Below are 25646 nucleotides of genomic sequence, written 5' to 3' on the forward strand. Positions count from 1 at the left end.
TATTACGAAATGCTAGGACAATAAACAGCAGGAAATGCAGAGAAGAATCGGTTACTCCGCTGTAATTCATTACCTTATCATAAAAGAGCTGCTTAATTTTGTTTTGGTCGCTCTATGCCTTATAAAATCAGCCGAATGAAAAATTCGCTCGAGATAAATGAAACCGAAGGTTCCTTATTGGTGGATGAGAGGAAAAGATTAAGAATAGGCGAGTTATATCGCTACAAGTTTTCCGTGAATAAAGATGTCCTTAAAGAACAAGGGCTAGATGTATCGCACCTATTTATGAGGATCAAAAACGAGGAGAGCGCGCTTCTGCGACCGGTTTATTTAACGGGACCATATTCATTCTATATTGATGTTAGGCCGCATAACTACAATGAGAATCGTAAGTTTTCAGGAAAGGAAGCCATCCCATTTGTTGAGAATCTAAAGCCAGATGAAAGATTCAAAGTAAAAATATTATTGAATGAGAATTCCAGAGTTGGTGACAGTTCTTTTTATTCATGGACAATAGACATAATTTCGCAGTTAGCGGTAATCACGATCCCGAGGCTGGAATTTACGTTCAGGATAGGGACTACAAGGAAGGTGGTCAAGAAATCGAATGGGCCCCTTAACAGTATTGAAGGCGTTTCTTTGGAGATGTGGGATACTAAAACCCTCTGGGACTTACCACCAAAATTTCCAGAAAAGCCAGTACATCTTGTTATTGTGACACATGGTATATTTTCTAATATCGGGTGTGATATGCTATATATGAAAGACAAAATTGAAGAAATGACGTTCCCTATGGATGAGTCTATTAATCCTAATATAATTGTTCGAGGTTTTATGGGCAACGTGGGGAAGTCAGGTCACGGCATACATTGCTTGGGTGTTAGAGTTGGAAAGTATGTGCTTAAGACTGTTGATGAATTGAATAAAAAGTACGAGGTGGATAGGATATCATTCATTGGCCATTCCCTGGGGGGGCCAACTCAATCAATGGCAGTTCGTTACATAACTGTCAAAAGACCAGATTTCTTTGATACTGTGAAAGGTGTTAAACCCGTTAATTTTATTACGCTAGCTAGTCCTTTTATTGGTGTCATTGGCGATTTCCCCTTTTATTTGTCTGTCCCACTTGATATGGGCGCCCTTGGTTTGACAGGAAGGGATTTGAATTTGAAATATACACCTTTAACGTCCAAGGATGGGTTGTATGCAGATGATGAAGCGTGCCCGGAACATTCCAAGTACATATTAGAAATTCTTCCACAGGCACCGGCCAAGAAAATATTCGAATCTTTTCAAAGGAGAACCGTATATGCCAACGTCATGGATGATGGCATCGTTCCATTACGAACTGCTGCACTTTTGTATTTAGATTGGCGAGGCATACATCAAGTTCAGAAAATCAGGAAAAAAAATAAGAATTTTCCAACTTCTGGCGAGTATGTATCCTCCGACAGCCCAGAGAGTAGTGCAGCATCGTCGCCTTCTAACGAAAATGATAATAACGTTGGGGAGATTCCCGCAGAAAGTCCAAATAAAAAAGCGACCTTGCAGTGGACCTTACCCCAGGCTGTTATACACGGAGGTAAGATAAATAAATATAAAAGGGGCCAAACTAATGAGGCCAACTCAGATTTGGATAGCGAACAAGGAGTAGTCCTTGATGGCCAAAAGTTCGAACCTCCAAAAGAAGCTAATACTGTATTGTCTGCGTTATCAGTCCTAACAGCCGCCGTACCAAATCAGGAATATATCAAAGATCCAGCCGTAAGAAAAGATGAAATCATCCATGACAAACTTTATCACCCAGAAGAATTGCCTCCTCCACATTATGAAAATAGGCCTATCGTTAAAAAGCTTATATATCCTAATGAGAGTGTCAATAGGATCCAAGAGCGCATTGCTAGGGAATGGCAAGAAACGATGACTTGGAGGAAAGTATTAGTACAAATCCAGCCAGATTCTCATAATAATATCGTAGTAAGAAGAAGATTTGTTAATTTATACGGTTATGTTGCTGTCGAACATATGGTTGAGCACCATTTCGGTACTAAGGCTTGCAGCGAGCTGGCTGATGATCCAAATGAGCCAAAAGATGAGCCAAACCAACCAGAGCAACCGGACCTGTCGAATGAGACTAGCGAGGGGAGAAAATCAAATAGCATGGAAAATATCGCATAAAATTTAATGATCTTATAATATATAACGTGAGGAATAAAATAATAGATAAAAGAAAGTTGTTCAGAACATTTTATCAATTGAGAGAATTAATGCAAATTTAATGTATATTATTTCATTTTTGCAGTAGCCCTTTTAGTTTTAGTAGTGGTTAAAAAGAAAAATTAGCCCTGTAGGGGGCTCGAACCCCTAACCTTATGATTAAGAGTCATACGCGCTACCGATTGCGCCAACAAGGCTACCTAATCTACAATTTGTCACCTAGCAAACTTACTTATTTAAGTGTTAAAGGAACTTCGGATCTAAACCTAAACTTGTTCCTCTATTTCCATATATATCTCATCTTGGATTGTGGTATCCTAAGTGCTAGTATTCATATATGTTGATTGCTATTACTGCTTTGGACAATGTGTTTTCGATCGTTTCAGATGTGTTGGAATGAAATTCTAATATCATCTATTTAATAGTATATTATAATATGCGGTGCAAGAGGATGACATAAAGATTGAGAAACAGTCATCCAATCTAATGGAAGCTGAAATGCAAGGATTGATAATGTAATAGGATAATGAATGACAACATATAAAAAGAAAGAAGATAAAATAATAACACTATGTAGAACTATAGATTCCCTTTTGTGGATTCCTAGATCCTCGAGGAGAACTTCTAGTATATTCTATATACCTAATATTATAGCCTTTAGTAACAATGGAATCCCAACAATTATCTAATTATTCACCTAATTCTCATGGTAGCGCCTGTGCTTCGGTTACTTCTAAGGAAGTCCACACAAATCAAGATCCGTTAGACGTTTCAGCTTCCAAAATTCAAGAATATGATAAGGCTTCCACTAAGGCTAACTCTCAACAGACAACAACACCTGCTTCATCAGCTGTTCCAGAGAACCCCCATCATGCCTCTCCTCAAACTGCTCAGTCACATTCACCACAGAATGGGCCGTACCCACAGCAGTGCATGATGACCCAAAACCAAGCCAATCCATCTGGTTGGTCATTTTACGGACACCCATCTATGATTCCGTATACACCTTATCAAATGTCGCCTATGTACTTTCCACCTGGGCCACAATCACAGTTTCCGCAGTATCCACCATCAGTTGGAACGCCTCTGAGCACCCCATCACCTGAGTCAGGTAATACATTTACTGATTCATCCTCAGCGGACTCTGATATGACATCCACTAAAAAATATGTCAGACCACCACCAATGTTAACCTCACCTAATGACTTTCTAAATTGGGTTAAAACATACATCAAATTTTTACAAAACTCGAATCTCGGTGATATTATTCCGACAGTATACGGAAAACCCGTACGTCAGATCACTGATGATGAACTCACCTTCTTGTATAACACTTTTCAAATATTTGCTCCCTCTCAATTCCTACCTACCTGGGTCAAAGACATCCTATCTGTTGATTATACGGATATCATGAAAATTCTTTCCAAAAGTATTGAAAAAACGCAATCTGATACCCAAGAGGCAAATGACATTGTGACCCTGGCAAATTTGCAATATAATGGCAGTACACCTGCAGATGCATTTGAAACAAAAGTCACAAACATTATCGACAGACTAAATAATAATGGCATTCATATCAATAACAAGGTCGCATGCCAATTAATTATGAGAGGTCTATCTGGCGAATATAAATTTTTACGCTACACACGTCATCGACATCTAAATATGACAGTCGCTGAACTGTTCTTAGATATCCATGCTATTTATGAAGAACAACAGGGATCGAGAAACAGTAAACCCAATTACAGGAGAAATCCGAGTGATGAGAAGAATGATTCTCGCAGCTATACGAATACAACCAAACCCAAAGTTATAGCTCGGAATCCTCAAAAAACAAATAATTCGAAATCGAAAACAGCCAGGGCTCATAATGTATCCACATCTAATAACTCTCCCAGCACTGACAACGATTCCATCAGTAAATCAACTACTGAACCGATTCAATTGAACAATAAGCACGACCTTCATCTTAGGCCAGAAACTTACTGAATCTACAGTAAATCATACGAATCATTCCGATGATGAACTTCCTGGACACCTTCTTCTTGATTCAGGAGCATCACGAACTCTTATAAGATCTGCCCATCACATACACTCAGCGATATCTAATCCCGACATAAGCGTAGTTGATGTTCAAAAAAACAATATACCAATTAACGCTGTTGGTGATCTTCAATTTCACTTCCAGGACGACACCAAAACAACAATAAAGGTATTGCACACACCTAACATAGCCTATGACTTACTCAGTTTGAATGAACTGGCTGCACTAAATATTACAGCGTGCTTTACCAAAAACGTCTTAGAACGACCTGACGGCACCGTACTTGCACCTATCGTAAAACATGGAGACTTTTACTGGGTGTCTAAAAGGTACTTGCTTCCGTCGAATATCTCAGTACCCACAATTAATAACGTTCACACAAGTGAAAACACACGTAAGTATCCTTATCCTTTCATTCATCGGATGCTTGCGCATGCCAATGCCCAGACAATTAGATATTCACTTAAAAAGAACACTATTACGTATTTCAATGAATCAGATGTTGACTGGTCTAACGCTACTGATTATCAATGTCCCGATTGTTTAATCGGCAAAAGCACCAAACATAGACATATCATAGGATCACGGCTAAAATACCAAAGTTCATATGAACCTTTTCAATACTTACATACTGACATATTTGGGCCTGTTCACAACCTACCAAAGAGTGCACCATCCTATTTCATCTCATTCACTGATGAGAAAACAAAATTCCGTTGGGTTTATCCATTACACGACCGTCGCGAGGACTCTATTCTCGATATCTTTACTAAGATACTAGCTTTCATTAAAAACCAGTTTCAGTCCAATGTTTTGGTTATTCAAATGGACCGTGGTTCTGAGTACACTAACAAAACTCTCCATAAATTCCTTGAAAAATATGGCATAACCCCATGTTATACAACCACAGCGGATTCCCGAGCACATGGTGTCGCTGAACGGCTGAACCGTACCTTATTAGATGACTGTCGTACTCAACTGCAATGTAGTGGTCTACCGAATCATCTATGGTTCTCGGCAGTCGAATTTTCTACTATCGTACGGAACTCACTAGCTTCACCTAAAAGCAAAAAATCCGCAAGACAACTCGCTGGGTTGGCAGGACTCGACATCAGTACTTTATTACCTTTCGGTCAACCCGTTATAGTCAATAATCATAACCCTGACTCCAAAATTCATCCTCGTGGCATTCCTGGCTACGCTCTACATCCATCTCGAAACTCTTATGGATATATCATCTATGTCCCGTCTTTGAAGAAGACAGTAGATACAACTAATTACGTTATTCTTCAGGGCAAGGAATCCAGATTAGACCAATTCAATTACGACGCACTCACCTTCGATGAAGACGTGAATCGTATAACTGCTTCATATCAATCGTTCATTGCTTCAAATGAGATCCAACAATCTAACGATCTTAACATAGAATCTGACCATGATTTTCAATCTGACGTAGAACTGAACCCTGACCACCAGAGAAATGTCCCTTCAAACGTTCCGATTCCAACTGACTCTCCACCTCCATCAACTCATACTGAAGATTCAAAACCTATATCTGAAATCAATCTTCGTGCACCCAAAGAAGTTGATCCTAACATATCTGAATCTAATATTCTTCCATCTAAGAAGAGATCTAACATCCCCCAAATTTCTGCTACCGACAGTGCCGGTTCGGGTGGTATAAATAAATCAGATGTTCCTTTACTTACTCCTTTGTCCAAATCTGACACACAAAATTCATACCAAGCCAGTGAATCTGATGATTTCAGTGACTCAGACTCACACAGCGACATCGATACTGACTCTACAAACGTGACAATACCCAGTTTGGGTGGTATCAACAACAAAACTGTTCCGCAGACAAGTGACCAAGAGACTGAGAAAAGGATTATACATCGTTCACCTTCAATCGATGCTTCTCCACCGGAAAATAATTCATCGCACAATATTGTTCCTATCAAAACGCCAACTAATGTTTCTGAACAGAATACCGAGGAATCTATTATCGCTGATCTCCCACTCCCTGATCTATCTCCAGAATCTCCTACCGAATTCCCTGACCCATTTAAAGAACTCCCACCGATAAATTCTCATCAAACTAATTCCAGTTTGGGTGGTATGGATGACTCTAATATCTCTGCTACTATCACTAGTAAGAAAAGATCATTAGAAGATAATGAAACTGAAATTGAGGTATCACGAGACACATGGAATAGTAAGAATATGCGTAGCTTAGAACCTCCAAGGTCAAAGAAACGAATACATCTAATCGCGGCTGTAAAAGCAGTAAAATCAATCAAACCAATACGAACAACCTTAAGATACGATGAGGCAATCACCTATAATAAAGATATTAAAGAAAAGGAAAAATATATCGAAGCATACCACAAAGAAGTCAACCAACTGTTGAAAATGAATACTTGGGACACTGACAAATATTATGACAGAAAAGAAATAGACCCTAAAAGAGTAATAAACTCAATGTTTATCTTCAACAAGAAACGTGACGGAACTCATAAAGCTAGATTTGTTGCAAGAGGTGACATTCAGCATCCTGATACGTACGATACAGGTATGCAATCCAACACTGTACATCATTATGCGTTGATGACATCCCTATCACTTGCATTAGACGATGACTCCTTCATTACACAATTAGACATATCTTCGGCGTACTTGTATGCAGACATCAAAGAAGAATTATACATAAGACCTCCACCACATTTAGGAATGAACAACAAGTTAATACGGTTGAGGAAATCACTTTATGGTTTGAAACAAAGTGGTGCAAACTGGTATGAAACGATCAAATCATATCTGATTGAACAATGTGATATGGAAGAAGTTCGCGGATGGTCATGCGTATTTAAGAACAATCAAGTAACAATCTGCTTATTCGTTGATGATATGATATTGTTCAGCAAAGACTTAAATTCAAATAAAAGAATTATAGCAAAACTCAAGATGCAATACGATACCAAGATTATAAATCTAGGTGAAAGCGATGATGAAATTCAATACGACATCCTTGGCTTAGAAATCAAATATCAAAGAGGTAAATACATGAAATTAGGTATGGAAAACTCACTAACTGAGAAAATACCCAAATTAAACGTACCTTTGAATCCAAAAGGAAGAAAACTTGGTGCTCCAGGTCAACCAGGTCTCTATATAAACCAGAAGGAGCTAGAGCTAGAAGAAGACGACTACAACATGAAGGTGCATGAAATGCAAAAGTTGATAGGTCTAGCGTCATATGTTGGATATAAATTCAGATTTGACCTATTATACTATATCAACACACTTGCACAACATATACTATTTCCGTCCAAACAAGTGTTAAACATGACATATGAATTGATACAATTCTTATGGGACACTAGAGACAAACAATTAATATGGCACAAAAGCAAATCTGCAAAACCAGAAAATAAATTAGTTGTAATAAGCGATGCCTCTTATGGCAACCAACCATATTACAAATCTCAGATTGGTAATATCTATTTACTAAATGGAAAGGTGATCGGAGGAAAATCAACAAAAGCTTCATTAACATGTACTTCAACCACAGAAGCAGAAATACACGCAATCAGTGAAGCCATTCCATTATTAAATAACTTGAGTCACCTTATACAAGAACTAAATGGGAAATCAATCATTAAAGGCTTACTTACTGACAGCAGATCTACAATCAGTATAGTTATGTCCAAAAATGAAGAGAAACTTAGAAACAGATTTTTCGGTACCAAAGCAATGAGACTTCGGGACGAAGTATCAAATAATAACCTCCACGTATGCTACGTGGATACCAAAAGGAACATTGCTGACGTGATGACAAAACCCCTCCCAATAAAAACATTTAAACTATTAACAAACAAGTGGATTCATTAGATCTATTACATTATGGGTGGTATGTTGGAATGAAATTCTAATATCATCTATTTAATAGTATATTATAATATGCGGTGCAAGAGGATGACATAAAGATTGAGAAACAGTCATCCAATCTAATGGAAGCTGAAATGCAAGGATTGATAATGTAATAGGATAATGAATGACAACATATAAAAAGAAAGAAGATAAAATAATAACACTATGTAGAACTATAGATTCCCTTTTGTGGATTCCTAGATCCTCGAGGAGAACTTCTAGTATATTCTATATACCTAATATTATAGCCTTTAGTAACAATGGAATCCCAACAATTATCTAATTATTCACCTAATTCTCAAGATGTAATTAGTGAGAATTGGGTGACTAATTAGATAATTGTTGGAATTCCATTGTTGCTAAAGGCTATAATATAGGTATACATAATATACTAGAAGTTTTCCTCGAGGATATGGGAATCCACAAAAAGGCGTCGATAGTGTACATGATAGTAATGTTATTTCTTCTTTTGCTTTATATGTTGTCATTCATTATCCTATTACATTATCAATCGTTGCGTCTCAGCTTCCATCAGATTGGATGACTGTTTCTCAATCTTTATGCCATCCTCTTGCACCGCATATTATAATATACTATTAAATAGATGATATTAGAATTTCATTCCAACAAGATAATAGTTGATCTTCTTCCAACAAAAATAAACAAGATACGGCAGACTTATGTCAGTTGCTGGTAGTGGTTTGGCCCTCTGCTGAGTTGCCTGTTATCAGGTTGTTTGACACACTGTGAACGTAGCTCCTTTTGTTACTGGCAATTTTAGCAATTAATAATCTGGTGATGCCACACACCTGGCTTTTGCTTTAACAGGCGCGGATATTGATATTGACTTTATAGAGGTAGGTCATTATTTTATAGACTAGCCATTAAACGTCAGACCGGCTGCAAGAGCACAGCCTCAGTTGGCTAATGGTACGTTCCCTACAACGTAAACCTCGATTCCATAACTGTTCTCGTCGCAATTTCCAAAGGAAACTTATTGGACGCGGCTTTATATGCATTGGCTCCTTTATCTACTAGTCCACTGTGCTTGGAGAGGCGATCGGGCTAGCGACCACGCAGTATACAAATATTTGAGCCAGGTGGCTTAATTTCCTTTTGGATGCTTGTAGAGGTCCATTTTTGCATCTTTGCCGTTGTTGTTACTACCAGTGTTGCTCAGGTAGTGCTGTGTGTGTATTTTGTCGGCAGTAGATTTACTTGGGCTTTTCAGCAGCAGACTTAACTCTATGACCACAAATATAAAACCCTTTGAAAACTGATTTAATGAGCAGTAATAACGTGTGATATGCTTGAACCGTTGTTTCTCCTATCCTGTTAGTGCTGCAGGTATATTTCCGTTTTCAAAAATTAATGTTTTTGAACGCTAAGATGTCAGTTGGGTAAAAAAGATAATTCATCCGCGAAGAAAGTATAAAAAAATCTGTATGTGCGTAAATCTACATACAGTGTTCAACTAAAAAGCAAATAAAACATCATATTCAAATGACTGTTATAAAAACGGAACCAACAACAGAAGTAGCATTATATTCTCCACCACCAAAAGAATCTTTGAGTAAAGATGACGCCCAAAAAAGGAAACAAAATAATAAACAACCTTCAAATATAAATAGCCGCTCAGGTTCAAATAAGCATAAAGTTACCACCAAAGCACCGGAAAAGAAAATCAATAACACAGATAAACAAGACCTCTCTGCATTTTTGTTAAATCCTTCCCTTATTGTTAAACCTTCTGAGAGTAAAAAGAAAGAAAATACTGTGGCCTATGATGCACCGAACGTAAAAACAGAATATACAGGATTTCAGCCGCTAACACCAATTTCAAAAAAAAGGGCTCTGAAAGAGAAATCAACATCAGACAAATACGGTAATTTTGATCTTTCCAAAGATGAGAATTCTCATACTCAGAAGAAGCCAAAGAAACTTTCTTCGGTCACAGACATTAATACCTCTGAATATAAACTTCCCTTAAATCGCGAAAATACATCATCTCCAGCTAAAGAAAAGTCACAAGAACCGACAGAAAATCCTGGAGCTTACCAAAAAACAAAAAATTATCTTTTTGACAAACCTGATCTTTTAGACACGTGCCTTCAAGACTACTCAAGTATGCTACCGCCAAATATAGCTGAAGAAGATCAAGAATATTTTGTCGGCGTAGCCGATTCGACATTAGAGGAGTGGACAAATAAGGGCCAGGAAATCCTTGATCAACAGTTCCAGCTTTACCAAGAGATAATCAAGAAACGAATAGAGCTAAGCTACAAATTTAAAGGAATTATTTCTGTAATCAATGATAGGGCAGACGCTCTAGAAGAACAAGGTCAACAATTAGAAGGAAAAATCAAAAAAGTTAAAAGTTTGGCTAACGAGATTCTCAATATTATATAAATACTTTATAATATTGATCAGATCTGCTATATTCAGTAACAAAAATGCTTATAATTAAGGGAATACATTCCTAATAATGAATCATATCTTTCATATTTTAGATGATATTGAAATTATTTAACTATACATAAGGAGAGTCCTCAATGAAATGGAGTAAAACAGACGACATGATAATAACTATATCAATTCATGCTTCTTAGTTTCTCTTTCTGAAACGTCTGTCTCTTTGAGCGGAAACGTTGATGACAGATAGTGGCAACTTCAAGCCCAAAGATTTAACCAAGTCAGAGGTTTGGTTGTCAACGTTTAAAACACCGTTAGAACGAGACAAGTCCAAAGCAGAGACTTCTGGAACGTATTGATCCTTTCTTTCTCTTTCTTCTTCTTGCAATTTGAAAGAAATACCTCTAACTGGACCCTTTTGGATTCTTTTCATCAAATGGGTAGTGTAACCAGCAATCTTGTTTCTCAATCTCTTGGATTGGATGGTGGCAATTTCATCACAAAGTCTCTTGTTAGTTTGGAAATCCATGGTCAACTTTGGATAGTAACGTTCAATTAAAGCCTTGGAGGCACGTTTGACGGTCTTGGTTCTAACTCTACCCTGTAAAAATAACAATAGTCAAATGAAACAACTTAAGTTAGTAAATACTTCTCTTGAATAGCATTGGATAAGACAGAAGGCGCCATTCGAAGGCAATTGGTTATTTGCATAATCATAGTGATATCTAGTACGCCATTTAACACTCTGCTAAACTCATCAATAGTGAGGTTTTCTAGTCTGCTCGTAAATGGGCAAGTCCTACTGGACTCCTCGTCTCCAACAATGTTTTTAATTTCTTTGCAAACTTCGCAAACTTTGCCTTATTTCATGTTTTCAATGCAAAATCCATCATATCCGGCGTTTCATTAACGTTTCTTGTTACGTACCATTTTATACCTGCTTTTATCTTTATCTGTTTTACTGTATCGGGATTGCGCAAATGCAAGTTAAGCTAATAATACAGATATATATGTTTACTTGAAGTTTACCCTTAACAAAGCTGCTAACGGGAGCAAGGATTGGGCCTGCCCCGGCAGACCTAGGCCTGAATCTTCTCCCTCATCTCCTAATGGTATGGGCTGCCCGAGAAAAACGATTTCGATTAATGCGCGTCTTCCAGGTGAAATTCTTAAGATTGTCAATAAAACGATAAATCAATGATGAAATACAGATTTGGAAAAGGTATGGGTGTAAAGTTAACCACATGTATGGATGCTGCAGGAAGTTTTATTTTCATGGAAAATTCCAGATGTCCAAACAAAGTGAGTGAAAATCAACACGATCAGGAGGACGTATGCTAAAGTCGCGATGGTTGGATTAGTAAAAATGAGCATTTTTCTCTAATCACGTTCCACTGCCAGTGAAAATTTCAGATTAGTGCCAAAAATATATACATCAAGTAAAAAGGATGTCAAACAAGTTCCACTGTGACGTTTGTTCGGCCGATTGCACGAATAGAGTGAGAGTTTCATGTGCTATTTGCCCAGAATACGACTTATGCGTTCCATGCTTTTCACAAGGCTCGTATTCAGGAAACCATCGCCCATACCACGATTACAGAATAATAGAGACCAATTCATATCCCATTCTCTGTTCCGACTGGGGCGCCGATGAAGAATTGCAATTAATCAAAGGTGCACAGACCTTAGGGCTCGGCAATTGGCAGGATATTGCTGACCATATAGGCAGCAGGGATAAGGAGGAAGTTAAGGAACATTATTTAAAATATTATCTGGAAAGCAATTACTATCCAATACCCGATATCACTCAAAATATACATGTCCCACAAGATGAATTTTTAGAACAGCGAAGGCATAGAATCGAGTCCTTTAGAGAAAGACCATTAGAGCCTCCAAGGAAGCCCATGGCATCGGTTCCCAGCTGCCATGAAGTTCAGGGGTTTATGCCTGGCAGATTAGAATTCGAAACAGAATTTGAAAATGAAGCGGAAGGTCCCGTAAAAGATATGGTTTTTGAACCCGATGATCAGCCTTTAGACATTGAATTGAAGTTTGCCATCTTGGACATCTACAATTCTAGATTGACGACAAGAGCAGAAAAGAAAAGGCTATTATTCGAAAACCATTTAATGGATTACAGGAAATTGCAAGCTATTGATAAAAAAAGGAGCAAAGAAGCTAAAGAACTCTTCAACCGCATAAAACCTTTTGCCCGTGTTATGACTGCACTGGATTTTGAAGAATTTAGTAAGGATATACTAGAAGAATTACATTGCAGGGCAAGAATACAGCAATTGCAGGAATGGAGGAGCAATGGGTTAACAACATTAGAAGCAGGTCTCAAGTATGAACGAGATAAGCAAGCTAGAATTAGCACTTTTGAGAAATTTGGCTCTTCTACGGCGGCATCACTAAGTGAGGGTAATGGTCGTTATAGGTCGAATTCCGCACATAGATCGAACGCTGAATATACCCAAAACTATAGCGAAAATGGCGGTAGAAAGAAAAATATGACTATAAGTGATATTCAGCATGCACCTGACTACGCGCTGTTATCCAACGACGAGCAGCAACTTTGTATTCAGCTCAAAATTTTACCAAAACCGTATCTCGTCATAAAAGAGGTAACGTTCAGGGAGCTATTGAAGACTGGCGGTAATCTGAGCAAAAGTGCATGTAGGGAACTTCTCAATATAGATCCCATAAAAGCAAACAAAATATACGATTTTTTTCAACATCAAAATTGGATGTGAAAAAAAAAAAATTTGAAAAAAGTAACTATTTTTCTCACTAATTATTATTGATCAAATCATAAAGGGATTCCATCCTGACGATTTATTCCATATATTGGTCCCTTCCCCCTTTTTTTTTTTACTTATTTTTTTTTTTTTTTTTTGGTTGTAATATTAAAAGAATAACATTTATTTGATATGTAATAGCATTTATAAATGTACAATACCGCATTTAAAGTTTGCTGATAATTAAGTTTAAAACTTTATACCTAGGATCATCTTCTGCATTCATCTTTTTCAAATAATTGTCTTGTAAATATGTAGAATACTCGCTTCTCAATGACTTTACCAGCATGCTATCCAATTTCGATATATATGCAAAATACTTCTTAACAGACAATTGTAATTGGTCAATATCGAGTCTTTCAACTGGCATGTATCTGATATTTAGAGTGGTGTCAATCATTATTGTTTTCAAGTACAACTCTGGTAAATCATTACGGAGCGAAAGATCGTACATGTCATTTTTCCAAAATTGTAACACGTGATTGATAAGATGATCTCTTTCCAGGTCTAGAAATTCATCGAATAATTGAATGTACCTCATTGACTCATAGAACAAATAATTTAAAGCCTCTTTATTTAGTTCAATATTCATTTTAGAGTCCGAAATGGCATAGTAACCTTTGTGCTTGTTAATGTAATGTTTGCCCAAAGTTTTCATACACACATCGAAAATAGTTAATGCAATGTCACCACGCAATGCTGGGTTAGTCTCTGCATTACCTAGTACGCTTATATCCGCCTCTGGTAATTCGTTTAATTTATCTTTCATTGAATCACCAGTTGATGGAACTTGTACATGAGATTTCTCTTCATCAAGGGTTTGATTATTTTTTTGTTCATTTAGCATGTCGAGCTCCTGCTCTCTTTCATTAATTAAGCCCATCACTTTTCTTCTGTTAATTAACTTAGTGATGAAATTTAACTCGAACTTCACATATTCATACCATAATTTGGGTACATCAGGATTAAACCTCAACCCATTCTGAAAGATATTTCTACAACTCTTGAAATTGGCATGAACTTCATATTCGTATTTCGCACAACTAATCCAAATGTCCACATTGGTTGGGTGCAACTTCAATAGCTGGTTATAAATGTTGTGAATTTTTTTATATGATGTTTGGTTACCTCTTGCTTTCATGTAATTCAAGTACATTGCCCAGAACTTTAAATCTTGTGGAAATTTGTTTGTTCCTCTTTGATATATAAAGCCTATTCTTTGTTGAATGGACCAATCAGATAGACTGTTCGTCTTCTTAGCTTGTAAGATTCTCTTACACCGTTTGGCACGTAATTTGTTGACGTTAGTTTCATAACTAATGTATTTTATGTAGTCGCTTATGCTGGACCCTCTAGAATTCAATCTATGTTCAAAATCGGTTCTTTTTTTCATGATTAAGGAAACTTCATTTTTAGTGAAAAGTCCCTTCTCCACCAAGTCATCCATTTCAGGAATACATTGTTCCAAATAGTATCTTGTCTTCGACATTATAAGGGGCGGTGATATATATCTCTCTGGTCAATTCACAGTGTTGTGTCCTTAGCTATGTGTGTATTCACATTCACCGTATTCTTTTAATATTTAGCTCATCGCCCAAATCCTCGCTTGAAAATTTTTCAAAACATACCCGGATGGAAATGATTAGGATTCCCGTACTCGATGTGGCTTATGTTTTGGCAGCGCAGCAAAAGCACGAAAATAAAACTTAGCCATTCGGCGTATAATTTCATCATGTTGACGATACGGTAATATTTTAATGCCATTGAAGTTTCTATACTGTGACATATCGTACTAGTATTACATGATCTTTCTTATCTTCTTACCAGCACTACGCTCAAGCAGCTACATTTGAACACAAGTTAGAGAGGATTTGAAATTAAATACATATAACACACTCTTGACCACGGCAAGCATTTCAGTGGGGCTGCGGCTATAATTTTTCATTCCAGTACCCAAGACCCTGAATTAGCTCTAACGAGGCATCTTTCAGAGAACCCGTGGGCATAAGATCACAATGATTGTTAATAGTTCCAATATATCTTAGAAACTACCGGCCACTTCATCCAGGACTTTTCTTATTAACAACCATGAATCTTTTATTGCGCAGTTTCGTGTCTGACAACAAAAAGTACAATTAATTTGAATGGCTATGAAGACGTTCAACATCCGTACGTTTTCCACCCATACCTACTAACTAAAAATATTCTTGTATGTACATTTTGACCTTTGGAGCGGCCATATGATGTTTGCCAGTAGAGACGCGCGCTCAGGGAAACTGCAGTTCCTAAAGACGCCTTTCCCGGTTTCTGTGTTCATCCCACCATCACGGCCGGGAAAGCATGTGTCGCCCAGCCAGGTCAGACCCATCTGTCATTCGACCACTAGTATTGTCAAAACTAGGGCTAATTAAAGATAGCTTTACATGTTAGTAGTAAAGTTTAGACGTTGAGATACAAGTGAACGTATACACAAGAGCGGATAAAAAGATGTCTTTAGTTGTCCAAGAACAAGGTTCCTTCCAACACATTTTACGGTATGTTTACTATTACTGGTGAGCTATGACAAAATCGGCTAAAAGCTTAAAGATAAGACAAACAAGAAAGGATTTTCATCCACCACTTCTATCATGGCGACTATTGGCTGATGATGTGATTTAATATAATGATATAACTCCTGGGCTGGGTCAAGAACATTAATAAAGTTGACGAACAAATTTATGGTTTATGAAATAAAAAGAAAGAAAAACGTGGAATAAGTACCTGTGACCACTAAAAAAGTGTAACATTGGGCGCAAACGACGTAACATGAATACTTTACAATAAAATCAATATCCTATTTCTCCCGACTTTTATTTTGGCCGCGAAAACCATTATATGTTTTTCTTTACTAACATCTATTAATAAGTCGGTTTTCCGCCTAAAATATTTTATGCAGTTTGTTGAACACTAACGTTGACGGTAACATCAAGATCGTTTACGCCTTGACCACAATCAAGGGTGTTGGCCGTCGTTACTCCAACTTGGTCTGTAAGAAGGCCGATGTTGATTTACACAAGAGAGCTGGTGAATTGACCCAAGAAGAATTGGAAAGAATTGTCCAAATTATGCAAAACCCAACTCACTACAAAATTCCAGCTTGGTTCTTGAACCGTCAAAATGACATCACTGATGGTAAGGACTACCACACTTTGGCTAACAACGTCGAATCTAAATTGAGAGATGACTTGGAAAGATTAAAGAAAATCAGAGCTCATCGTGGTATCAGACACTTCTGGGGTTTGCGTGTTAGAGGTCAACACACCAAAACCACTGGTAGAAGAAGAACTTAAACTAATAAGGTTAATCAAGCTTAATCTTTTTTGTACAAGTACATATATTTCCATAGCACTTCCTAATTGACTTTTTTTTAGAATAAATAAAGAAAAGAAAATTAATTTTGTGACAATAACCTCATCTTGCGTTTTTTCTTTGCGGGTTTTCAGTAATAGATAGACACTTGAAAGAATATAATATTACATCTATATAGGTTTATGAAACGGGCGGCTTCTAAATCTAAAAAAGAACGTCACTGTAGTCGTCGTCATTAATTTGTTTGGTTTTTGTTGATCTTGATGAACATGAGAGCTCCAGAACTAACCACCGAGAAAGGTTAGCTAGTTCTTGAAGGAATTGAGATCAATCTCCCCAAGGGGTTTCCTTTCGTATGCATTGAACTTTAAACGGTTTTCTTTGTTTTTAGGACTTTTGAGCAGTTCGCTATGACTGGCACTTGATAATGTTCTTTTAACAAGCATGGATTTGCCGTGAAATTTGAGTTGTCCACTAGACTTGCAAGGTGTTATGTGGTGGTCTTCGAAAATCGAGGACGTGTTTGCAGGTGAAGTCTTCAACAACTCCGCAGTAATAGCTTTCTTTGCACTCGTTGGTGTAGAGGTAAGTTCCAATGCAGCATCTGAGTAAGATATCATAGAGACTGAATCATTAGAATGAACCTTGCAACGACTGATACTGCCACTGTTGTTCTTGTGCTTCTTAGCGGCTTGCCTTTTGTTTTGAAACCATATTTGAACAGATTTTTCGGACATATTACATTGTTCGGACAACTCTACCCTTTTAGCCTTGTTAGGCGTGGGGCATTCATCAAACGCAGTCTGCAATATCCCAAGCTCATATGATGAAGTTCTTCTTCTTTTCCGACGAGCTAATCGAGCGTTGTCTATCTTAGGCTCCTTCTTTGGAAAAGTTTCCTGTGAATGCGTAATAAAAGCAAATGATCTCTTCTTTTCTTTTCTTGTGGTTGGAGTCAGAATAGCTTTTGCCGCAGATAAAGGTGTAAGAATATTAACTTTTTTATAAGAATGCATACTCTGAGTCGGTTGCTCTTTGGAAGTGATGCTGATTGTTGGCGTGAAAGGCGAATGAGTTCCTAGCTTTTTGGGCTTGGATAAAGGCGTCATGGAAGTAGTTACGCTTTGTGACAAGAAATCCACAGCCTGTGGACTCTTCCTTTTTGGCCTTTCCTCATCGCGTGGACTTTTGTAAATACTTACTACCGGCCTCACGACGTGCTCAGATGCACCTAAAGGTGGCAACCTGATGACGCCTTGTTCGTCACTAGGGAAATTTGTATTTGGCAAAGCATGCAGTTGAAAAGGCGAACTGGAACTACTTGAAATAATGGTTGGTAAAGAGGGAAGCACTGTATTTCTGCTTTCCATGTTATATACAATATTTTCTGTTTTTTGTTGCCGTTGATGTTGTAGTTATTCCGTATAAATGCTAGTTACACTGCCAGGCCAGGGGAAAGAAGAAAATGACACAAATTATCTTCTCCATTAGCAAGATTGCCGGAACGCACCATATATATATTTTATAAACATTCATCTGTGATTAAGATCAAACAAATAAACAATGTGTAAACGAAAAATCTGGCTGAAATATCTCATGCCATTAACCCAATTCAGCAATGATATTAAAAATACCGACGTATCCCTGCACGGAAACCGCGTCTGATGTTTACCATTCCGGGTTTTTTGGCGCGCGTCATGTCCCAATTAGGACGTGGTTTATTGCTAAAAGAGGAAATGTGATCTGCTAACCTGTGCGGCGTCTTCTCTGAGCGTTCCGGGCAGGATGCATAATATGCTCTCTTTGTACGGGAGAAGAGAAATGCCATCATTACCCGACAGTTGACCGGACAAATGTCCTTATTAGAATCTGGCACGTTTAAAGTTATATTGCACTTTTTAATTACAAGTTTCATTCGGGAGTAGGAAGGGTTGTGGTACAGTTCAAGTAGAAAGAAAGCTAAAGTCGACAGGTCAATATTTTTTTTGGCAGTTGGGGTGGAGAATTGTATAGTTTTTTGATCTCCTTGTCTCCAGCTATTGTTTTCAGTGAGTAGGAGTAGAGCTAGTTCGCTGCTTTTCAATGGTTGTAGTGGGTAAGAGTGAAGTGCACAATGTAAGCATGAGTAGGCCGAAGAAGAAATCATTGATTGCCGTCCTGTCGACCTGTGTTTTGTTTTTCCTCGTGTTTATAATTGGTGCTAAGTTTCAATATATTCCCGTTTTCACTAAATTCTTAGATGACAGGGGGGACGACAAGTCACCTCAATTGCTGAGGGACATGGAATTTACAAGACTAGGCCTGACACCTAGGGCGCCGGTAATTATAAGGGACCTAAAGACAGGGAAGGAGAAAAAATTACACGGGAGATTCCTTCATATCACCGACATTCATCCTGATCCTTACTATGTGGAGGGAAGTTCTATAGATGCAGTTTGCCATGCAGGAAAACCCAGCAAAAAGAAGGATGCTGCCCCCAAGTTTGGGAAAGCAATGTCTGGATGCGATTCTCCTGTTGTTTTAATGGAAGAAACTCTGAGCTGGGTTAAAGAAAATCTTAGAGATAAGATCGACTTTGTCATTTGGACGGGTGATAATGTCAGGCATGACAACGACCGGAAAAATCCAAGAACAGAAGCGCAAATTTTTGATATGAATAATATTGTTGCAGATAAAATGACAGAGTTATTTAGCGCTGGCAATGAAGAAGATCCTAGAGATTTTGATGTATCTGTCATTCCAAGTCTTGGAAACAATGATGTCTTTCCACATAACATGTTTGCGCTAGGACCAACGCTACAAACTAGAGAATATTATAGGATTTGGAAAAATTTTGTTCCGCAACAACAGCAAAGGACCTTCGATAGAAGTGCTTCTTTTTTAACTGAGGTCATTCCAGGGAAGCTTGCTGTCCTGTCAATTAACACACTATACTTATTCAAGGCTAACCCCTTAGTTGACAACTGTAATTCAAAAAAGGAACCAGGGTACCAACTTTTGCTTTGGTTCGGTTATGTGTTAGAAGAATTAAGGAGTAGAGGAATGAAAGTATGGTTAAGTGGGCACGTGCCTCCAATCGCAAAAAATTTTGATCAATCATGTTACGATAAGTTTACACTATGGACTCACGAATACAGGGACATAATCATTGGAGGATTATACGGTCATATGAATATTGATCACTTTATTCCGGCAGATGGTAAAAAAGCTAGAAAGTCACTATTGAAAGCCATGGAGCAATCCAACCGTATTAAAGAAGAAGGAAACACTAATGTAGACGACAAATCTGAGTTGAATAGAATCTTGGATCACGCTATGGCGGCAAAAGAAGTTTTTTTAATGGGAGCCAAGCCATCTAACAAAGAAGCGTACATGGACACCGTCCGTGACACACATTATCAAAAAGTATGGAATAAGTTGGAAAGAGTGAATGACCAAAATGTTGAAAGTGGGAAAAAGAAGAAAGACAAAGAAAAGAAAGACAAAAAGAAGAAAAAGCCAATCACTAGGAAAGAACTCATTGAACGTTATTCCATTGTAACCATAGGTGGTTCAGTCATTCCGACTTTCAATCCTTCCTTTAGAATATGGGAATATAATGTCACCGATATAGTGAATGACTCCAGTTTCATTATTTCGGACTATAAGCCATGGGATGAATTTTTCGAATCACTAGATAAGATTATGGAAGACTCTTTGTTGGAAGATGAAATGAACAGCAGTAATATTGACCTCGGAATCAACCGCGAGAAAGTGGACGAAAAGAAAAACAAGAAGAAAAAGAAAAAGAACGATAAAACTATCCCTATTGAGATGCCAGAAGAATGCGAACTCGGCCCTGCATATATACCGCAGTTATTCACTCCGACCCGTTTCGTCCAATTCTACGCAGATTTGGAAAAAATCAATCAAGAATTACAGAATTCATTTGCTGAGTCTAAGGATGTCTTCAGGTATGAGGTGGAATATACCTCAGACGAGAAACCATACTCAATGGATTCATTAACAGTAGGAAGTTATTTGGATCTTGCAGGCAGGTTGTACGAAGACAAACCTGCGTGGGAACAATACGTTGAATGGTCATTTGCATCTTCTGGATACAAAGATGATTAAGCAGATGATACACATAGAAGGGGCATATTATTCTTCCAACGCTGTATTTCCTTTTTCTTTTGTTATAGTACTTCTTTCAAGTCAATTTCGTAATAATACAAAAACATTTTTCTTATCATATATAGGTTGATGTATGTTTAATTATTTAACGGGGCCTAGAGTTATCGTGCCAAAACTAATTATTAGCACTTTTGAAGTACTCCTTAGAACCTTTCACGTCAGGTTCGATAGTGGCGGCTCCTGGAGTCCAGTTACATGGCAAAACTGTACCATTTTTGTCGGTCCACTGGAAACCTTCAACTAACCTCAAAGCTTCGTTGACGTTCCTACCTACAGATAGATCATTTATAGTAATGTGTCTAATGACTCCCTTTGGGTCGATGATGAATAGACCTCTCAAGGCAATACCTTCTTCATCAATCAAAACGCCGTAGTCTCTGGATAAGGAATGGTTTGTGTCTGCTAGAAGGGGAATATTAACTGGACCTAATCCACCGTCTTTTCTGGGGAGGTTGGTCCAGGCCAACAAGGAATATTCGGAATCGGTGGAGGCGAATAAAACTTGGGCACCCTGATCCTCGAATTTCTTGGCGGCATCAGAAAATGCAACAATTTCAGTTGGACAGACAAATGAAAAAGCCAATGGGACAAAAGCTAGAATAACATACTTACCTTTGTACTTTTCCAGTGAAATTTCCTCGAAGACACCGTCGACAACAGCCGTTTTCTTAAAGGCTGGGGCTTGTTTTTGAACTTGTGCTACCATTATTGATTTTTTTTACGTCCTCTTTATAAAGCAAATATAATACTGAGCAAATATAGTAATAACTCTTACCTTGGATATTTTTGAGGTGAACAATATAGGAAGTAAAAAAATAAACGAAAACTACTTGGATATATTCCTACGATTCTCCTGCCTTAAATATGTCAAGTTGAATCTCCTCGATAGTTGATCCTCGGTTACTCGGGTAACAAACGCCTTTGTAGATGTGTAAGAGAAAGGAGGGCCTCGCCTGTTCCTATACGATGTAATTTGTAAGGTGGACCAAGCCATTCTAGCACCCGATGACTAAACCTTGTAAACTCAAGGGGCGCACATGGTTGAATGATCAGATGCTTACCTAATATGATGTTGTCGGGTCTTACGGACAACCAACCAGCCGATTTACACATTGGCATCTTGGTCTCAGCATCCGTCATCATCAAGAGAAAGTTCCAGCCGTCATAGCACTTATTAAGAGAAAGCGGAAACTGCCGCAGACGCTTTACAAATTCTATACTATAATAATTAAATAATTGAGTTGTGTTTCTTTATGTGGCAGGCAGTACTATCTTGCCAGGTACATGTTTGGTAACGTTTATATAGAACTACATCATTTTTCGGCAAAGATGAAATCTTTCAACTCCTTGTAGGCCTTGTCTAAATCATCATTGACAATAATTTTGTCATGGGCGCCAGTCTCAGCATATGCCAATTCAGCTTGAGCAGCGCCCAATCTCTTGGCGATAGATTCTTCTGTCTCCGTACCTCTACCTTCTAGTCTTTTTTTCAAATCTTCGACAGATGGTGGAGCAACAAACAAAAACCTGGCATTCAATTCTGGGATTCCCTTGACAGATTTGACACCCTGCATATCAATATCTAAGATACAAGTTTTCCCGGATTTACTAACTTGTTTGACAGAAGCGACGGTACTACCGTAGTAGTTACCGGAAAATTGAGCCCATTCGATAAATTCATTGTTCTTAATCATGGATTTGAACTCATCCACAGTAACGAAGTTATAGTCCTTACCGTTTACTTCACCTGCTCTTGGAGTTCTAGTGGTGGATGAGACACTAAACCCGAAGGAATCTGGGTATTCGGCGAACAATTTCTTCAACAATGTAGACTTACCTGTACCACTTGGACCGGAAATTACGATAGGACGGGACATCACAGAATGTTTGCTAATCTTTATCTGAGATAGGCTGTGACTATCAACTTAAAAGAGGCGCCATTGTGTGTCCATTTACTCTGACTGAGTTTTTTTTTTTCAAGAGTTTTCAAGCTTTTTTCGAGAATTTGAAATGTTCCGATGAGCATCATTGCTGTTAGCATCGACGCCGCAAGAAAGATGCATTACGCGTATTTTCAACTGCTGAAGTTTCACTGTCGATACAGTTTGCACTTCAAATGGTTATCGTTTTGAATTCTCGCAGTTTTGACAAGCATATTTATATACTATCGTTGTTTATGTAAAAATTGTGTAAATTCTCCTCCCCCATTAATGCACATAGAGCCTTAGACAAATGCTGAATCATAACCAGTCCGAAAAACACGCGAAGAGTAACAGTCCAGTAGTTTTGCTAAAGGATCACGATAGATGATATACCTTGAGCAAAACTAGATAGCAAAACACTGCCAAACATGATATCAAGTAATCATTATCCACGGAAGGACTTTTCCTATTTCCGTAGCTTTTCCAGCTAAGTTCAGATAAAGGGCACCCAAAATTTACATAGAGATGTAGGTTAAACATCAAGTGTGAGCAGTGAAATTTAAAGGATAATCCTTTATCGCCGTCAGTACATACCGTATGAAAAAATGTTATCCAAGGTGTTGCTGAATATAGCTTTCAAAGTCCTGCTGACCACCGCCAAGAGAGCAGTCGATTCTGACGATGATGATGAACTTTTACCTTCCCCAGATCTCCCGGATAGTGATGACCCTATAACAGGTGACCCCGACGTAGACTTAAACCCTGTTACAGAAGAGATGTTCTCTTCATGGGCACTGTTCATTATGTTGCTCTTATTAATCTCTGCATTGTGGTCTAGTTATTATTTAACTCAAAAACGTATCAGGGCAGTGCATGAAACTGTACTTTCTATCTTTTATGGTATGGTTATCGGCTTGATAATAAGGATGTCACCGGGGCATTATATTCAAGATACGGTTACTTTTAATTCATCCTACTTTTTTAATGTTCTTTTACCGCCTATTATCTTAAATAGCGGGTATGAGTTGAACCAAGTGAACTTTTTCAATAACATGGTATCCATCTTAATTTTCGCCATACCTGGCACTTTCATATCTGCTGTGGTTATCGGCATCATATTGTATATCTGGACCTTCTTAGGATTAGAGAGTATCGACATCTCATTCGCAGATGCCATGTCTGTTGGTGCTACATTATCTGCTACCGATCCTGTTACAATTCTTTCCATTTTCAATGCCTATAAGGTGGATCCTAAGCTGTATACGATTATTTTTGGTGAGTCACTGTTAAATGATGCTATCTCTATTGTTATGTTTGAAACTTGTCAAAAATTTCATGGTCAACCTGCAACATTTTCATCGGTTTTTGAAGGGGCAGGCCTCTTTTTGATGACTTTCTCCGTTTCGTTGTTGATAGGTGTTCTTATAGGAATTCTTGTTGCTCTTCTATTGAAACACACTCACATAAGGCGTTATCCTCAAATTGAGAGTTGTTTGATCTTGCTGATTGCATATGAATCCTATTTCTTTTCCAACGGTTGCCATATGTCCGGTATCGTTTCCTTGTTATTTTGCGGAATCACTTTAAAACATTATGCCTATTATAACATGTCAAGAAGATCACAAATTACCATTAAATATATTTTCCAATTGTTAGCAAGATTATCAGAGAATTTCATCTTCATCTATCTAGGTTTAGAGCTTTTTACTGAAGTAGAACTAGTCTATAAACCACTTTTAATCATTGTGGCTGCTATTTCTATATGTGTTGCTCGTTGGTGTGCCGTGTTCCCATTGTCCCAGTTTGTTAACTGGATATATAGAGTAAAGACAATCAGATCTATGAGTGGCATAACCGGAGAAAATATTTCTGTTCCTGATGAAATTCCTTACAATTATCAAATGATGACCTTTTGGGCAGGTTTACGTGGTGCCGTTGGTGTTGCTTTAGCGTTAGGAATTCAAGGTGAGTATAAGTTCACCTTATTGGCAACGGTTCTTGTTGTTGTTGTTTTAACAGTTATAATTTTTGGAGGTACTACTGCGGGGATGTTGGAAGTTTTGAATATCAAGACAGGCTGTATAAGTGAGGAAGATACATCAGATGACGAATTTGACATAGAGGCCCCAAGGGCAATAAATTTGATGAATGCTAGTTCCATGCAGGCAGGTTTGGGGCCATATTCCGACAACAATTCACCAGATATTTCAATCGATCAATTAGCGGTCAGCAGTAACAAGAATATCCCTGATAACCCATCTACAATTGGTGGCAATAGTTTTGGAGACCTCAATGGGACCGAAAATACTAGCCCTAATCCAGGAAGGTCTTCTATTGATAAGCGTAATCTGAGAGATAAACTGGGAACGATATTCAATTCTGACTCACAATGGTTCCAGAATTTTGATGAACAAGTATTAAAGCCAGTGTTCTTAGACAACGTGTCGCCATCCTTACAAGACTCGGCCACTCAATCACCTTCTGACTTCTCTTCCCAAAACCACTAGACTTTAAAACGTATGGTTTTTTTTTCTTTATAAATATATTAATTAAGTCTTCATACATTCTTTCTTACTCAACTCTTAAGGGATATCCCTTCTGTACTAAATTTATTCTAAATAATTTGTTTTTATTAGCACACCTAAATAGGATTGATCTCAATTGAGCACGTCCCTCCTGTTACCCGACTTAGAAGAGTTTCTAATTTTGCCGCTTTGTGATAATGAGGAATTTCAGCTAGCTTCTAATGAGCCGATACTAAATCATCATGTTTTAAGAGAGGGAAAAGGAAAAAGGTGAAAC

The 25646-nt window shown here is 37.9% G+C and overlaps 11 protein-coding genes and 1 non-coding gene across 12 annotated transcripts; 6 read left to right on the plus strand and 6 right to left on the minus strand.

Moving 5' to 3' along the window:
• Positions 1-114: 114 nt before the first annotated feature.
• Positions 115-2178, plus strand: SPAR_D06260 (putative hydrolase; the record flags this gene model as incomplete). Its single annotated transcript, XM_033909767.1, has 1 exon — positions 115-2178. The coding sequence occupies one exon, from the start codon at positions 115-117 to the stop codon at positions 2176-2178; it is 2064 nt and encodes a 687-aa protein (XP_033765658.1).
• Positions 2179-2341: 163 nt separating this feature from the next.
• SPAR_Dtrna27K lies at positions 2342-2414 on the minus strand. The gene has a single exon. It is a non-coding gene; the product is annotated as a tRNA-Lys (tRNA).
• Positions 2415-9694: 7280 nt separating this feature from the next.
• ECM11 (Ecm11p) lies at positions 9695-10600 on the plus strand (the record flags this gene model as incomplete). Its single annotated transcript, XM_033909768.1, has 1 exon — positions 9695-10600. The coding sequence occupies one exon, from the start codon at positions 9695-9697 to the stop codon at positions 10598-10600; it is 906 nt and encodes a 301-aa protein (XP_033765659.1).
• A 196-nt stretch (positions 10601-10796) lies between these two features.
• On the minus strand, positions 10797-11290 carry RPS17B (40S ribosomal protein eS17; the record flags this gene model as incomplete). Its single annotated transcript, XM_033909769.1, has 2 exons — positions 10797-11199; positions 11253-11290. The coding sequence occupies 2 exons, from the start codon at positions 11288-11290 to the stop codon at positions 10797-10799; spliced, it is 441 nt and encodes a 146-aa protein (XP_033765660.1).
• A 761-nt stretch (positions 11291-12051) lies between these two features.
• On the plus strand, positions 12052-13356 carry ADA2 (chromatin-binding transcription regulator ADA2; the record flags this gene model as incomplete). Its single annotated transcript, XM_033909770.1, has 1 exon — positions 12052-13356. The coding sequence occupies one exon, from the start codon at positions 12052-12054 to the stop codon at positions 13354-13356; it is 1305 nt and encodes a 434-aa protein (XP_033765661.1).
• Positions 13357-13567: 211 nt separating this feature from the next.
• Positions 13568-14890, minus strand: UTP6 (snoRNA-binding rRNA-processing protein UTP6; the record flags this gene model as incomplete). The annotated part of the gene is made up of 1 exon (XM_033909771.1): positions 13568-14890. One exon carries the CDS (start codon positions 14888-14890, stop codon positions 13568-13570), a length of 1323 nt encoding a protein of 440 aa, XP_033765662.1.
• Positions 14891-15888: 998 nt separating this feature from the next.
• Positions 15889-16730, plus strand: RPS18A (40S ribosomal protein uS13; the record flags this gene model as incomplete). The annotated part of the gene is made up of 2 exons (XM_033909772.1): positions 15889-15935; positions 16337-16730. The coding sequence occupies 2 exons, from the start codon at positions 15889-15891 to the stop codon at positions 16728-16730; spliced, it is 441 nt and encodes a 146-aa protein (XP_033765663.1).
• Positions 16731-17054: 324 nt separating this feature from the next.
• On the minus strand, positions 17055-18119 carry YHP1 (Yhp1p; the record flags this gene model as incomplete). Its single annotated transcript, XM_033909773.1, has 1 exon — positions 17055-18119. One exon carries the CDS (start codon positions 18117-18119, stop codon positions 17055-17057), a length of 1065 nt encoding a protein of 354 aa, XP_033765664.1.
• Positions 18120-18831: 712 nt separating this feature from the next.
• PPN1 (endopolyphosphatase) lies at positions 18832-20862 on the plus strand (the record flags this gene model as incomplete). Its single annotated transcript, XM_033909774.1, has 1 exon — positions 18832-20862. One exon carries the CDS (start codon positions 18832-18834, stop codon positions 20860-20862), a length of 2031 nt encoding a protein of 676 aa, XP_033765665.1.
• A 175-nt stretch (positions 20863-21037) lies between these two features.
• TSA2 (thioredoxin peroxidase TSA2) lies at positions 21038-21628 on the minus strand (the record flags this gene model as incomplete). The annotated part of the gene is made up of 1 exon (XM_033909775.1): positions 21038-21628. One exon carries the CDS (start codon positions 21626-21628, stop codon positions 21038-21040), a length of 591 nt encoding a protein of 196 aa, XP_033765666.1.
• Positions 21629-22235: 607 nt separating this feature from the next.
• On the minus strand, positions 22236-22799 carry GUK1 (guanylate kinase; the record flags this gene model as incomplete). Its single annotated transcript, XM_033909776.1, has 1 exon — positions 22236-22799. One exon carries the CDS (start codon positions 22797-22799, stop codon positions 22236-22238), a length of 564 nt encoding a protein of 187 aa, XP_033765667.1.
• Positions 22800-23449: 650 nt separating this feature from the next.
• On the plus strand, positions 23450-25351 carry NHX1 (bifunctional K:H/Na:H antiporter NHX1; the record flags this gene model as incomplete). Its single annotated transcript, XM_033909777.1, has 1 exon — positions 23450-25351. One exon carries the CDS (start codon positions 23450-23452, stop codon positions 25349-25351), a length of 1902 nt encoding a protein of 633 aa, XP_033765668.1.
• Positions 25352-25646: the final 295 nt, after the last annotated feature.

Source organism: Saccharomyces paradoxus, chromosome IV, assembly GCF_002079055.1.
Source record: "Saccharomyces paradoxus chromosome IV, complete sequence".
Lineage (NCBI taxonomy): Eukaryota > Fungi > Ascomycota > Saccharomycetes > Saccharomycetales > Saccharomycetaceae > Saccharomyces > Saccharomyces paradoxus.